Source organism: Anarhichas minor, unplaced genomic scaffold (assembly GCF_050575085.1).
Source record: "Anarhichas minor isolate MPS153535 unplaced genomic scaffold, ASM5057508v1 ptg000027l, whole genome shotgun sequence".
NCBI lineage: Eukaryota > Metazoa > Chordata > Actinopteri > Perciformes > Anarhichadidae > Anarhichas > Anarhichas minor.
This window is the reverse complement of record NW_027466473.1, coordinates 18,042,962-18,056,952: the sequence shown is the minus strand read 5'-3', so window position 1 is coordinate 18,056,952 and position 13,991 is coordinate 18,042,962. Positions and strand designations below refer to the sequence as shown.

Genomic DNA, 13,991 nt, shown 5'->3' with positions numbered 1-13,991 from the left:
GTTGGTTTGACTTTGTGAGGCTTTTATTGTCACTTCTGTTCTGTATTATCTTCACCAAACAATACATTTACGGGATTGTCTTTTATTTCTAAAGAACAGATGCAGTCATATTGAGATGAAAGTCACATTCACAACAATGTAAATACACAAAGCTTTGAACTTAATATACAGCCATTTGTTACCTCATACAGACAGCAACAGAGTACTGACTAAACATTTATCTTCAGCTTAGTTGCATAACATCATGTAACCAGATCCACTGGAAGAAGAGGTTCGCAGATACTGTGAAAATTGCATTAATATGGATCTTTCCATCGGCAAGTTTGCTATGACGCACGTTTGATATTCTAGTCATGACTATTAGGAAACCAACAGGGAATGGAGACACAGCAGCTGAGCTCTGAATGGGTTTTATTGATCTATTTCGTGGCAGTGGGATGGAGATTAAAGTGTGAATACAGTATCATAGCATCACACTGGCACACTGGAGGATTTTCTCCAGAGAGCTGCTTTATTATACGGTATCTTTGAGTCAATCTTCACTGTCGGGAATTCATGATAACCGATAAGAAACAATCATGTCTCAAACTATAATGTTGCTCTACAGCGGCAATGCAATATCTGGAGGTTAGGCGAGCAGTATATATAAAGGATAGGTCTATTTTCAGACAACTTGAATTGTATTGTTGTAGTTTTGGCAATCAGTATTGGTTATAGTCCAATGGCTGAGATTTGGGAAACATGATGACATTGCAAAAAAAAGGTGAGAAGGCACGAAACATGATCAGATAAGACATATGCCAAACATTTATTTAAAAGATCAATTAAAGGCAAACAGTAAAGTGATTACCCAAATTATCCATTGTACACATTCATCATAGTTTACAGGTGGATTTCATGCTTCAACTTTGACCTGCTGTAATCATCAGTCTTGAATGTTCAATGACATGAGAAGGAAGTTGGGGTGTTGGAGGGATTTGCACAACAATCAACATTTGCATTAGAGAATCAGAAGAGTAATAGACCTGGTTTATAAAGGCCACCTAAAACTTGTATTAATATGATACAATGGTAGTTACAAAATGCATGTGCAACGTAGGTGCTCTGCCTGAACTTCATTTATATTCTGGTTTGTTTACAACCTGATCAATATTCTGATTGCTTGTGTTTCTCACACCTTCTCTTTTGATTAGCGCAAAGTTACCACTACTACAAAACACACAAAAATAAGAGCTTAATTGTAATGAAACAGTATATTTTAAAGGCATTGGTTAAATATTGGCACACAATATAAAGTGTATCCTGTTCTATGTAATTCTAATTAATAACCTTTGTGGAAGGGAAATTAATTATGACCAAAATACACTTGTCTGCAATAATAATTCTCCATCCCTTTCTTTGCATTGAAACATACTTAGGCTTCTCCAAATCACTGTAAAAAAACATCATAAGCCAGAAGTTCTTTCACAGTATTCAAATAATCATTAAGTCTCTGATAATGCGGTCAGGCAAAGCTCCAACTGGCCCAGAGCATCAGCAGCGTACTGGCATACGAGGCCAGAACCAAGAGGTAGAAGCGGAAGAGGAAGCAGTCGAGCTTCGAGCAAAGGGCCAGCCATTCAGCCTGAACCGAAGACTCACTGTCCTCCTGGGATAAAGCCAGGTGGAGGGAAACCAGCTCCTGGAGAAGCCACTCCAGCCCAGATGGAGCATCCTGGATCTCATTCAGGGACAGCAGATCTTCCTCCAGTGAGGGTTCAAACTCATAATCTGGTTTGAAATGTCAACAATATGAATATAGATGCAGGCAGGTTCTCTAATTACATTTGTAAGCAATTGAAAGCAATCATTATGGGACAGTATTAATATTCCTGACATCAATATTGTGATCCTTTCCAAAAGGCTTTCACCAGACTGGACGAAAAACAGCTCCCCCCCCCCCCCCAATATTAAGCACAGAACTGTGGTTGCACAGCTTCATATGACCAAACAGTTCCAAGACTGCGGTATTATTTATTTTGCCTTCATATTCAAGGTTAGAAATCATTCCAAGTTTGAACTTTCTAAAATGCCTCGGCTGTGTTCTTTCACTCTTCAAACTGTGTTTTTTGCAAACAGACCTTTTGATTTGGTGAAGCATTAAGCAAAAACACACTGTGCTATCACTGTGCTAGCACTGTGTCAGCGGGACTTCTGCAACATCAAACGTCTTTGAGCTCGTAGCTTACCTCCGGAGGGGTTGATGTGATCGAGGGTCCTAATGGAGGTTAAAGCGCTCTCTGTGAAGCCATGAGCAGCTGAGCCGTACTTGTCCAGCAGGCAGGCAGACACTGACATTTGCCTGACCTCCTTCTCACTGTGGTGGAGCAGCTTCACCACCAGAATAGACTTGATCAGGCTGAGCATCAGCATGGCCATGCACACGGCGAAGAACACGCCTGGGTGGAGATGGGAGGGAAAACAGAAAACGCTTGTTGCACAATAGCTAGATTACGGCATTTGGGAATTTGAACAATCGCCTTTCTGGTTGCAATAACTGTCAAATGTACAGAAGCAGTAAAAAATGTACTGTCCATTTAATGTTGTACATGTATACCAAACAATTGAGTCTACAACAAAGCAAAATGAATATAAGGATTAAACTGAAATGATCTAAGCAGCAAACACCACCTATGAGTGGAGTATTGACCGCTGTGGCGGGCAGTTCATCTGTCAGGTTGACTCGGAAGAGGGTGTAGCCCAGGAGTATGCTGATCTTAAAGGCTATGCGGGTACCGCTGCTTAGAGGCAGGTAGAAGCTGATCACATCTACCAGCATGAGGAAGATGCTGGGGATGAGCAGACCCACCACATACAGCAGGGGGCGCCGGCGGATCAACACCTGAATGAAAGATGAGGGCAAAGAGGCAGTAATCTGATAAAGACACTATAGCAGAAATAATATTATTTATTCAATCTAATGTTCCCTCTTGTTGTCTAGCCATGCAGATAGTGTTGCTTTCATTTGTCTTGGTTTTGATCTTTCTTCAAACAGATCTTTCTTGAGTTCAGTTAAAATCAACATTTCTTTATGATCTGGAATGGAACAAAAGCATTTTCCATCAGAAACCCCTTTCATATGACATGTCTATCCTTTAGCACCAAAACTGCCACAACGTAACAATAACCCAGTGAGCCATGAAATGCTCCATTATCAGACAGCCTTTCGCTCTTTCAGCTGAATAAATAGCAGCCATCCCTGCTCTCCACCTGCAATGGGCAATGGGGCCATTTCCCTCACCACTAACAAGAAGTCCATTGATCAGGCAGCCACTGAGACAGTCTCATTATGGTTGCTCACCCTCCCCTGTCTATCAGCCTCCCTCTCTATCTGTCTCTTTACTTGCCACAAACAGCCTCCCTCCCATCATTTGGCAATAGCCCACTAGCCCGATCCATGAAGGTCTCGGCCAATTGCTTTACACTTTACAATTCCGCCGCACAGCGTGGAGGGGGGCAACCCACAGAGCGGCTACAGTTTAGAGCTCGCCATCGATAAGCAATCACAGTGCAGACACACTCTCTGACATTACTTTAACCCCCTTATTCAAATCCATTCCCCCTGCGTTAATGTGCTGAATGCGCACGATTGAGACATTGAGGCACATACGTTGAACTGGATGTGGGCGTAGTCGGTGTCGTCTTGGTGGATTTGCCAGTAGCTTGAAGGAATGGACAACAGTTCCCATTCTCCGTCATTCATAAACTCCCTCTTGTCATTAGCAATGGCCTCTGCACTCCTCCACAGCGCCAGGTCTATTTCCTTCACTGCAAGAGAGAGAGAGATAATGAAGGATGAAAAGGAAAGCAGTAAATATATTTTATCATCAGCACACAGATGGTGTGTTTGTATGGATTTCTTCCTGGTACTTCAGTTTTCCCTACCCTGTCCAATAACATGCAAACAAGGTGAATTGGAAATTGTATCTATTTCATTAAGTTGGAAAGTGCTTTCTGAGGGCGAGGTAAAGTGGCTTTTTTTGCCACCTAAAATAAAATCGGTATCAGTGAAAGTGTATGCTATATTTAGAATATTTTCATCATTTTAACTTTCTGTCAGACAGCCATTTGTGAAGGGCTTGAGAAATTAGCATTTTGATGGGAAAACATATGTACTAGGCCCAGAATTTGAATTTGAATACGGAACGCCACTGGGAAGCTACAGAATGATATAAAAACCTCAATAAAATAAAAAAAACATGTACCTGCCCTTTAAGGTGTTGAAGAACAGCCAGGCATATAGAGGAGTCTTACTGGAAAGCTACTGGTGGGCCCTTGATTATACAACTGATCTAGCTCCATTCTCTGATGAAGACTGTTGAAAGCTCTGGAAAAAGCTATTAACACTGACTAAAATGTGTTTTTCCTATCTCCCCTAAGGTTTGGGAGGTTCTTAGATCAGGTAGTTGCACCATATTCCTCATGGGTAGCGCAGGTGTAAACCTCTACTCTGCAAATACAAATTGTATTGAATTGGCTTACAGACCACCACCTGATCACAGGCAGCAAACACACCTGAGTGAAGCCAGCTGCGGAAGGTGAGGCTGCAGTTTTGCTTGTCGAATGGAAAGGCGTACATCTCCAGGCTGCAGGCCAGCACCACCTGCATGGGTCGGTAGTACTTCACTGAGCCAGAGGAGTTGACGTATACATAGGGGATCGGTAGGGACTTCCCCTCGTCCACACTGGGAACACACATAGAGGAGGGGGGGACAACAGGACATAGACCGGTCAGGCTGTAGTGGCCATTTGGAGGGCCAAGTGCTATGAATGATCACATGTGTATGGCCTCTGTGGAAGTTTACTTTCAATTAGATTTAATGAGAAGTGAATTATAATTATCACAAATACGTAGGACAGAAGCAGGAGAATATCAATAAGAGGGACGATTACACAATTTCATATATAACCATTTTAATCCACGTCCAATAGTTAGCCATGTTATGGGACCAGAATGTGTTTTTTGGCCGTTTTAGACCATTTACTATAAATCATGCGGACAACGTAACATTATTGCTGAATATTTTTCAATGCATTCTGAAGTGTTTTTCTTTTCCGTGGTTGAAGGCATTATGTTTTCAGGCTGTCCCCCCCCCCCCCCCCTGTCCATTTCATCCTCGTGAACTCAGTACGTCAGCAACGCCTGGAGAGAATGTCTTTAAATCTGGCACAGACGTCCACTTGGACTCAACTGATTAGACTGATTAAAATTTGGTGGGAAAATGTCACAGTGACCTAATAAAACACACTTTTGGCCATAACTCAATAATTAATTTGCAATGAATGTAAATTTCATCTTATCTTATAGAAGGACATTGTGAAGTGATGACATTTTGGACAGAGATGGTTATGAATTTAAACTGCAACTTCACTGGTTGGAAGAGGCAAATAGCCGCAAGGCGGCAATTCTAGTTTATATATGTTAGACTGTCTATGTTATTTAACAACTTGTAGATATACTTTTTAAAATCTCTATGGGGAGCAAGTAAGGCATTTTTAAATTCTACTCGTATTTGCTTTAATTTAAGGGTTCAAAGCTTAGGGTTGGGCATTAGACCAGGGTCTCTGCAAGTGGAATTTTTTTAGTTAGCTGGAATCAGTGGAAGTCAATAGCTACTTGAAAGGTTGGAAAACACATTCCTTTAGACCCGGGGTCACCAACCTTTTTTAAACTGAGAGCTACTTCAAGGGTACCGAGTAGGACGAAGGGCTACTTATTTGATACGAACTTCCTGAATAACAAAATTGCACAGATCACCTTAATAATAATAATAATAATATATGTGAAGAGACTGTTTGATCACGTCAGTTAATTATTCCTCACAATAATTATTAATAATGATTTCCACAACAATGATGGTATAGCTACACATACATATTTAAACATGCAACTTTTATTTCTGTTAATCTGTTTCAACATTTGAAAGTCAGAGGTATCACATCTCTGATATTTTTGTATCATCACATGATCAAAGCCGGTTACTTTTGCACATAGCGCCTACTGGTGAATGATCCAGTGGTAATGTAGACATTTTGCGAAGTCTGGGTCACCATTGCGCAATGAAGCCTGCATGCCGGCCCGTCATCGCGGGAGCCCCGTCTGTAGTCACCGACACCAGCTTTTCCAATGGTACATCAGTTACTTTATAAGTGACTTAATTTTTTTAGTTACTTTATAAGTGACTTAATTTTTTTAGTTACTTTATAAGTGACTTAATTTTTTTAGTTACTTTATAAGTGACTTAATTTTTTTAGTTACTTTATAAGTGACTTAATTTTTTTAGTTACTTTATAAGTGACTTAATTTTTTTAGTTACTTTATAAGTTACTTAATTTTTGAAGTTACTTTATAAGTTACTTTATTTTTTAAGTGACTTTATAAGTTACTTTATTTGTAAAGTTACTTTATAAGTTACTTTATATTTTTAGTTACTTTTTAAGTTACTTTATTTTTATAGTAACTTTTTAAGTTACTTTATTATTATAGTTACTTTTTAAGTAACTTTATTTTTGTAGTTACTTTTGAAGTTACTTTATATTTGTAGTTACTTTTTAAGTTACTTTATTTTTTTAGTTACTTTTTAAGTGACTTTATTTTTTTAGTTACTTTTTAAGTGACTATTTTTTGTTACTTTTTAAGTGACTTTATTTTTTTAGTTACTTTTTAAGTGACTTTATTTTTTGAGTTACTTTTTAAGTTACTTTATTTTTTGAGTTACTTTTTAAGTTACTTTATTTTTTGAGTTACTTTTTAAGTTACTTAATTATTGTAGTTACTTTTTAAGTAACTTTATATTTTTAGTTACTTTTTAAGTTACTATATTATTTTAGTTACTTTTTAAGTAACTTTATTTTTTTAGTTACTTTTTAAGTGACTTTATTTTTTTAGTTACTTTTTAAGTAACTTTATTTTTTTAGTTACTTTTTAAGTAACTTTATTTTTGTAGTTACTTTTTAAGTTACTTTATTTTTCTAGTTACTTTTTAAGTTACTTTATATTTTTAGTTACTTTTTAAGTTACTTTATTTTTTTAGTTACTTTTGAAGTTACTTTATTTTTTTAGTAACTTTTTAAGTTACTTAATTTTTTTAGTTACTTTTTAAGTTACTTTATTTTTCTAGTAACTTTTTAAGTTACTTTATATTTTTAGTTACTTTTTAAGTTACTATATTATTTTAGTTACTTTTTAAGTTACTTTATTTATTTAGTTACTTTTTAAGTTACTTTATTTTTTTAGTTACTTTTTAAGTAACTTTATTTTTTTAGTTACTTTTTAAGTTACTTTATATATTTAGTTACTTTTTAAGTTACTTTATTTTTCTAGTTACTTTTTAAGTTACTTTATATTTTTAGTTACTTTTTAAGTTACTTTATTTATTTAGTTACTTTTTAAGTTACTTTATTTTTTTAGTTACTTTTTAAGTTACTTAATTTTTTTTGTTACTTTTTAAGTTACTTTATATTTTTAGTTACTTTTGAAGTTACTTAATTTTTTTAGTTACTTTTTAAGTTACTTTATTTTTGTAGTTACTTTTTAAGTTACTTAATTTTTTTAGTTACTTTTTAAGTTACTTTATTTTTTTAGTTACTTTTTAAGTTACTTTATATTTTTAGTTACTTTTTAAGTTACTTTATTTTAGTTTTCCCTACCCTGTCCAATAACATGCAAACAAGGTGAATTGGAAATTTTATCTATTTCATTAAGTTGGAAAGTGCTTTCTGAGGGCGAGGTAAAGTGGCTTTTTTTGCCACCTAAAATAAAATCGGTATCAGTGAAAGTGTATGCTATATTTAGAATATTTTCATCATTTTAACTTTCTGTCAGACAGCCATTTGTGAAGGGCTTGAGAAATTAGCATTTTGATGGGAAAACATATGTACTAGGCCCAGAATTTGAATTTGAATACGGAACGCCACTGGGAAGCTACAGAATGATATAAAAACCTCAATAAAATAAAAAAAACATGTACCTGCCCTTTAAGGTGTTGAAGAACAGCCAGGCATATAGAGGAGTCTTACTGGAAAGCTACTGGTGGGCCCTTGATTATACAACTGATCAGTAACTTTTTAAGTTACTTTATTTTTTTAGTTACTTTTTAAGTTACTTAATTTTTTTAGTTACTTTTTAAGTTACTTTATATTTTTAGTTACTTTTGAAGTTACTTAATTTTTTTAGTTACTTTTTAAGTTACTTTATTTTTGTAGTTACTTTTTAAGTTACTTAATTTTTTTAGTTACTTTTTAAGTTACTTTATTTTTTTAGTTACTTTTTAAGTTACTTTATATTTTTAGTTGCTTTTGAAGTTACTTTATTTTTTTAGTTACTTTTTAAGTTACTTTATTTTTTTAGTTACTTTTTAAGTTACTTTATATTTTTAGTTACTTTTGAAGTTACTTTATTTTTTTAGTTACTTTTTAAGTTACTTTATATTTTTTGTTACTTTATTTTTAAAGGTAAAATCAGCATGTCGAAAAAAGTCAAAAACGGTCAGTATAGTTTTTGACTTTTCGACATGCTCTACTACAGGGGTCACCAACCTTTTTTAAACTGAGAGCTACTTCAAGGGTACCGAGTAGGACGAAGGGCTACTTATTTGATCCGAACTTCCTGAATAACAAAATTGCACAGATCACCTTAATAATAATAATAATAATATATGTGAAGAGACTGTTTGATCACATGTCAGTTAATTATTCCTCACAATAATTATTAATAATGATTTCCACAACAATGATGGTATAGCTACACATACATATTTAAACATGCAACTTTTATTTCTGTTAATCTGTTTCAACATTTGAAAGTCAGAGGTATCACATCTCTGATATTTTTGTATCATCACATGATCAAAGCCGGTTACTTTTGCACATAGCGCCTGCTGGTGAATGATCCAGTGGTAATGTAGACATTTTGCGAAGTCTGGGTCACCTTTGCATTGCGCAATGAAGCCTGCATGCCGGCCCGTCATCGCGGGAGCCCCGTCTGTAGTCACCGACACCAGCTTTTCCAATGGTACCCTTTTCTCAACGAAGAAACTAGTAACCAGTCTTGTCTATAGCCGAGCGGGGGATCCAACCCTCCGAGGCGCGCGAGCGTCTTCGGGCGCCCGCGTTCAAACCTCTAGTCTGGGCCTTTTCGGTCGGATTGCGTTGCCTCGCCTCTACCCCCGCCACCCCTGAGTTGTTGCCCCGCGGCCTGTTCCGAGGAATTACGGACCTGACGACGGGGTGCGCTCGCGGCGCGCGTCTGGCACCAACGGGATGCGCCCGCCATTCAGAACCTGAAAACCTAGTGCGGTGCAGCAGCCTCGTCCTGGCTGTCCGCCTTGCGCCTCCGGGTACCCAACTCTCTTAACTCTCTGCAAGCGTTTTTGATTAAAAAAGAACAGCAACTACAATTTTAGACGGAGCTCCATAATGACTAGTGCTATTTTTAGAACATGTCTTGCGGGCGACTCACGTGGTCCCTGCGGGCGACAGGGTGCCCGCGGGCACCGTGTTGGCTACCTCTGCTCTACTATGACGTTTATAACTGCAGCAACTCCCTTCATTAACACCACGACCAGTGGCTGGACTCCAGCGGGATTATGCCTTATCTGACCTCAGCATCATCAGCCCTCGATTGCCTTCCTTCAGGATGGAGTCCAATCGTCAAAGACGTTGCATTATTCAAAATAGTACAATGTGTAATAAATGATAGTGAAATTCTAATGAAGTTGCTCCTGATTGAATTGCTTTTTTCGACATGCTATACTGAGACTGTTTTTGACTTTTTTCAATTAGTTACTTTATTTTTAAAGTTGCTTTTTAAGTTACTTTATTTTTTAAGTTGCTTTTTAAGTAACTTTATTTTTTAAGTTACTTTTTAAGTAACTGTATTTTTTAAGTTACTTTTTAAGTTACTTTATTTTTTAAGTTACTTTTTAAGTTACTTTATATATTAAGTTACATTTTAAGTTACTTAATTTTTTAAGTTACTTTTTAAGTGACTTTATTTTTGAAGTAACTTTTTAAGTTACTTTATTTTTGAAGTTACTTTTTAAGTGACTTTATTTTTGAAGTTACTTTTTAAGTTACTTTATTTTTGAAGTTACTTTATTTTTTAAGTTACTTTTTAAGTTACTATATTTTTGAAGTTACTTTTTAAGTTACTTTATTTTTGAAGTTACTTTTGAAGTTACTTTATTTTTGAAGTTACTTTTTAAGTTAATTTATTTTTGAAGTTACTTTTTAAGTTACTTTATTTTTTTAGTTACTTTTTAAGTTACTTTATTTTTTTAGTTACTTTTTAAGTTACTTTATTTTTGTAGTTACTTTTTAAGTTACTTTATTTTTTTAGTTACTTTTTAAGTTACTTTATATTTTTTGTTACTTTTTAAGTTACTTTATATTTTTTGTTACTTTTTAAGTTACTTTATTTTTTTAGTTACTTTTTAAGTTACTTTATTTTTTTAGTTACTTTTTAAGTTACTTTATTTTTTTAGTTACTTCATTTTTAAAGGTAAAATCAGCATGTCGAAAAAAGTCAAAAACGGTCAGTATAGTTTTTGACTTTTCGACATGCTCTACTACAGGGGTCACCAACCTTTTTTAAACTGAGAGCTACTTCAAGGGTACCGAGTATGACGAAGGGCTACTTATTTGATACGAACTTCCTGAATAACAAAATTGCACAGATCACCTTAATAATAATAATAATATATGTGAAGAGACTGTTTGATCACATGTCAGTTAATTATTCCTCACAATAATTATTAACAATGATTTCCACAACAATGATGGTATAGCTACACATACATATTTAAACATGCAACTTTTATTTCTGTTAATCTGTTTCAACATTTGAAAGTCAGAGGTATCACATCTCTGATATTTTTGTATCATCACATGATCAAAGCCGGTTACTTTTGCACATAGCGCCTGCTGGTGAATGATCCAGTGGTAATGTAGACATTTTGCGAAGTCTGGGTCACCTTTGCATTGCGCAATGAAGCCTGCATGCCGGCCCGTCATCGCGGGAGCCCCGTCTGTAGTCACCGACACCAGCTTTTCCAATGGTACCTTTTTCTCAACGAAGAAACTAGTAACCAATCTTGTCTATAGCCGAGACCCTCTCGGCGCGAGCGTCTTCGGGCGCCCGCGTTCAAACCTCTAGTCTGGGCCTTTTCGGTCGAATTGCGTTGCCTCGCCTCTACCCCCGCCACCCCTGAGTTGTTGCCTGTTCCGAGGAATTACGGACCTGACGCTATTGCTATTTTTAGAACATGTCTTGCGGGCGACTCACGTGGTCCCTGCGGGCGACAGGGTGCCCGCGGGCACCGTGTTGGCTACCTCTGCTTTAGACCTTGGATATACTGAAAGACACTGTAGACTGACACTAAAATATTTTTGAAGGGATCGTTTCAGTAATTTCTTACAATTCACTAACGATAACGTCAGGGATCCAGATGGCATCAGATGACAGTGAGATCTCATTGATGCCATCAAACTCCTCTGGGTCCCAAACCAGGAACTCATCTGTCCAGATCTGAAAGCAGAGCAGGATGTGTGTGTTAAAATTATATAGTTTAGGAATTTCAATGGAAAATCAAATATTTACAAAATAATTTAAAGCAAAAATTTAACTTTAGTGCTTGATTTTTTTGTAATCATGAAGCGTAATCCAATCGATACGACATAATTCACACGTGTGTAGAGAGTTATTGTAAATTCACAAGATTTGCAGCATATAGTCAAGAAATGTTTCATTGAAAACCCACTGTGTTGCATAAGTTGTTTAAAGCTTAAGGTAGAAGTCAGTCACTGAGGAGGTAGATAATCACAGCTGTTTTCATTTTAAATATGTGGTTTTTAAGGAGAAGGAAAAGGCTTGTTTCCTGAAGCTTTACAATAAGAAGTCAAAAGGAAACTGAGACGCCACCCACCTGTCTTTGCCAAATACTGGTAGTTATGCTCTGGGTCTTTCCATCCTGCAGAAAGGAGAAAACCGTAATGATACCTAATAGATGATTTTAAATTGAGGCTACTGTGTGGACTTTGATTATATCGGATCTCTAACCGGTGGAGTAAAAAAAGCAGAATTTTATCAGCAGTGTGAGCAGAGTGCTTTCACAGCATGCATACCACATTAAGGATGGACTGCAGGATGAGGTCTATGTAGACAGTGGTAGGAGTGGTCCAGTTGTGAACAGGTCGAACTCCGCAGTCATATTTCCTGAGGAGGGTCCTGGTCAGCTGGTTCAGAGCTGATCTCTTTGGCTTCTCCGGCACACATTCAGCCAGATGAGCTGAAAGACAAAGATAACCACCCAGACCAGCTCCAGTTCACTGTGTGGCAATGTGCTTGTGGTAATTTGATTAATTGCTAATTTGTTTAGTGATGAAGCACGAAACTGTAATGTGGGGGTCTCAGGGTCTCTTACCCAATTAGTCCAGCTTTGCTAAAAGGTTTTGGGATGCATCAGTTGCTCTATTTAATATGTTACAGTGCATACTGGTGGTAAATGTGTTGTTAATGATTGAACGTTTATCACATTTTTACATTGACAGGCCTAATAGAAATTAAGTTTGTTTTTATCAGTCAGAATATTTTTTTAAGGCCAAACACTTTACATGTGGGCTTTGTATAGCTTTACAATTCTGAAACGTTTTATACAATAATATGTATTTGCTTACAAATGGTGGTTGTGGTGCTTCAAATGCAATGTTTTAAAACAGTACGGTTTGGAAATTGAGAAATTACTAAAACTGAATCTGTGAGAGAACGGATCAAATATAAGTAAAATAAGCAATGAGTCATAGAGCTGCCACACTAAAAAGAGAGCAAACTATTTTGTTCTAACTATCTAAAAACTTTATAGCCAGCTTTATTTTAATGGGAAATTTTACAAAGCAGAAATGGTTGCAACACACACATGCAGGCTATTTTAAACTTACAAGTGAATACCTCATACTATTCATGGTAATGTCTTGTATCTTTAGCCAAAAGGAGCAGCTTACCTGAGAGCAACAGAGTCAGCCAAATGAGAGACATCAAGTTAACAGAAATCAGCCTTCCAAAAGACAGATGTTATCCAGATGTCACATCAAAACATCTCCTCTGTCAACACAAAAATATCCACAGTTTCAAGAGTAGCGGTACTCGGTGTAGGGGAAGAACAATGAACAGGGTAGTGCAGACATTTTGGTGGCGCTGGTATTGATTTTCCACTGCCCGGGTAAGGTGATACATATAATAATGACTCCCTGAAGGGTTGTTTAGTGCCAGTGTATTGCTTCATTACAGAGGAGCATAAACACTTAGGTATCTGTTATTTTAAAGCTGTTTTAACCCAGCTGAACACACCAAATGGAGGAAGTCATGATGCAATCTAAACTTCCAATTAACTAGTTGTTCCATCTCCTTTCCTTCTTGTGAAGTTTGTCGTATTTACAGTTCTCCCTTAACTTCCCTAACACCTTTATTCAAAATCAAAGATCACAAAGCTTCTAAAGATAACAAAAGTGAGAGTAATGTGTTTGGAATTATGCACAAGACATATAGACTGCATTCAAAATCTTACTTTAGTAAAAGTAAAAAGTATTAGCAGCAGAATATACTAAAACTACCAAAAGTATTATTATTGGAGTATAAATAGTGATGCATTTATGTGTTCATCACCTTAATCTTGCAGCTGGTAAAGGTGGGGTTCATTTGAGTTATTACTTTAAATACTGCTGCCTAGCATAACCTATAGCCTAATAACACATCATCATTGATTAGTTAATTTACAATGTATATTAATGATAGGTAGGCCTAACTACATTTGTTAAATAAATGTAGTGGAGTAAAATGTTTAATATTTGCTGCTGAATTGGAGTGTAGTAAGTAGGATAAAATGAAAATACTTAAGTAAAGTACAAGTGGGCAGTTATTGAGTTAAAGAGTTATACCCCACCACAAATCATCCGGG

At 36.3% G+C, this 13,991-nt stretch overlaps 1 protein-coding gene across 1 annotated transcript; it reads right to left on the bottom strand.

Moving 5' to 3' along the window:
- Window positions 1-1,504: 1,504 nt before the first annotated feature.
- htr3b (5-hydroxytryptamine (serotonin) receptor 3B) lies at window positions 1,505-13,072 on the bottom strand. Its single transcript, XM_076102194.1, has 9 exons — window positions 13,039-13,072; window positions 12,163-12,326; window positions 11,964-12,008; window positions 11,457-11,566; window positions 4,555-4,724; window positions 3,650-3,807; window positions 2,671-2,881; window positions 2,229-2,438; window positions 1,505-1,770 (listed from the first exon to the last, which is right to left on the bottom strand). The coding sequence occupies exons 1-9, from the start codon at window positions 13,070-13,072 to the stop codon at window positions 1,505-1,507; spliced, it is 1,368 nt and encodes a 455-aa protein (XP_075958309.1).
- Between the last annotated feature and the right edge of the window lie 919 nt (window positions 13,073-13,991).

What these genes read in the sequence shown, in the direction of transcription:
- htr3b (XM_076102194.1), bottom strand. Translation starts at nt 13,072, where the DNA reads ATGTCTCTCATTTGGCTGACTCTGTTGCTCTCAG. An exon ending in GCTGACTCTGTTGCTCTCAG is followed by an intron (nt 12,327 to 13,038) that starts GTAAGCTGCTCC and finishes TTTGTCTTTCAG; the next exon opens with CTCATCTGGCTGAATGTGTG. An exon ending in CCAGTATTTGGCAAAGACAG is followed by an intron (nt 11,567 to 11,963) that starts GTGGGTGGCGTC and finishes CTCTGCTTTCAG; the next exon opens with ATCTGGACAGATGAGTTCCT.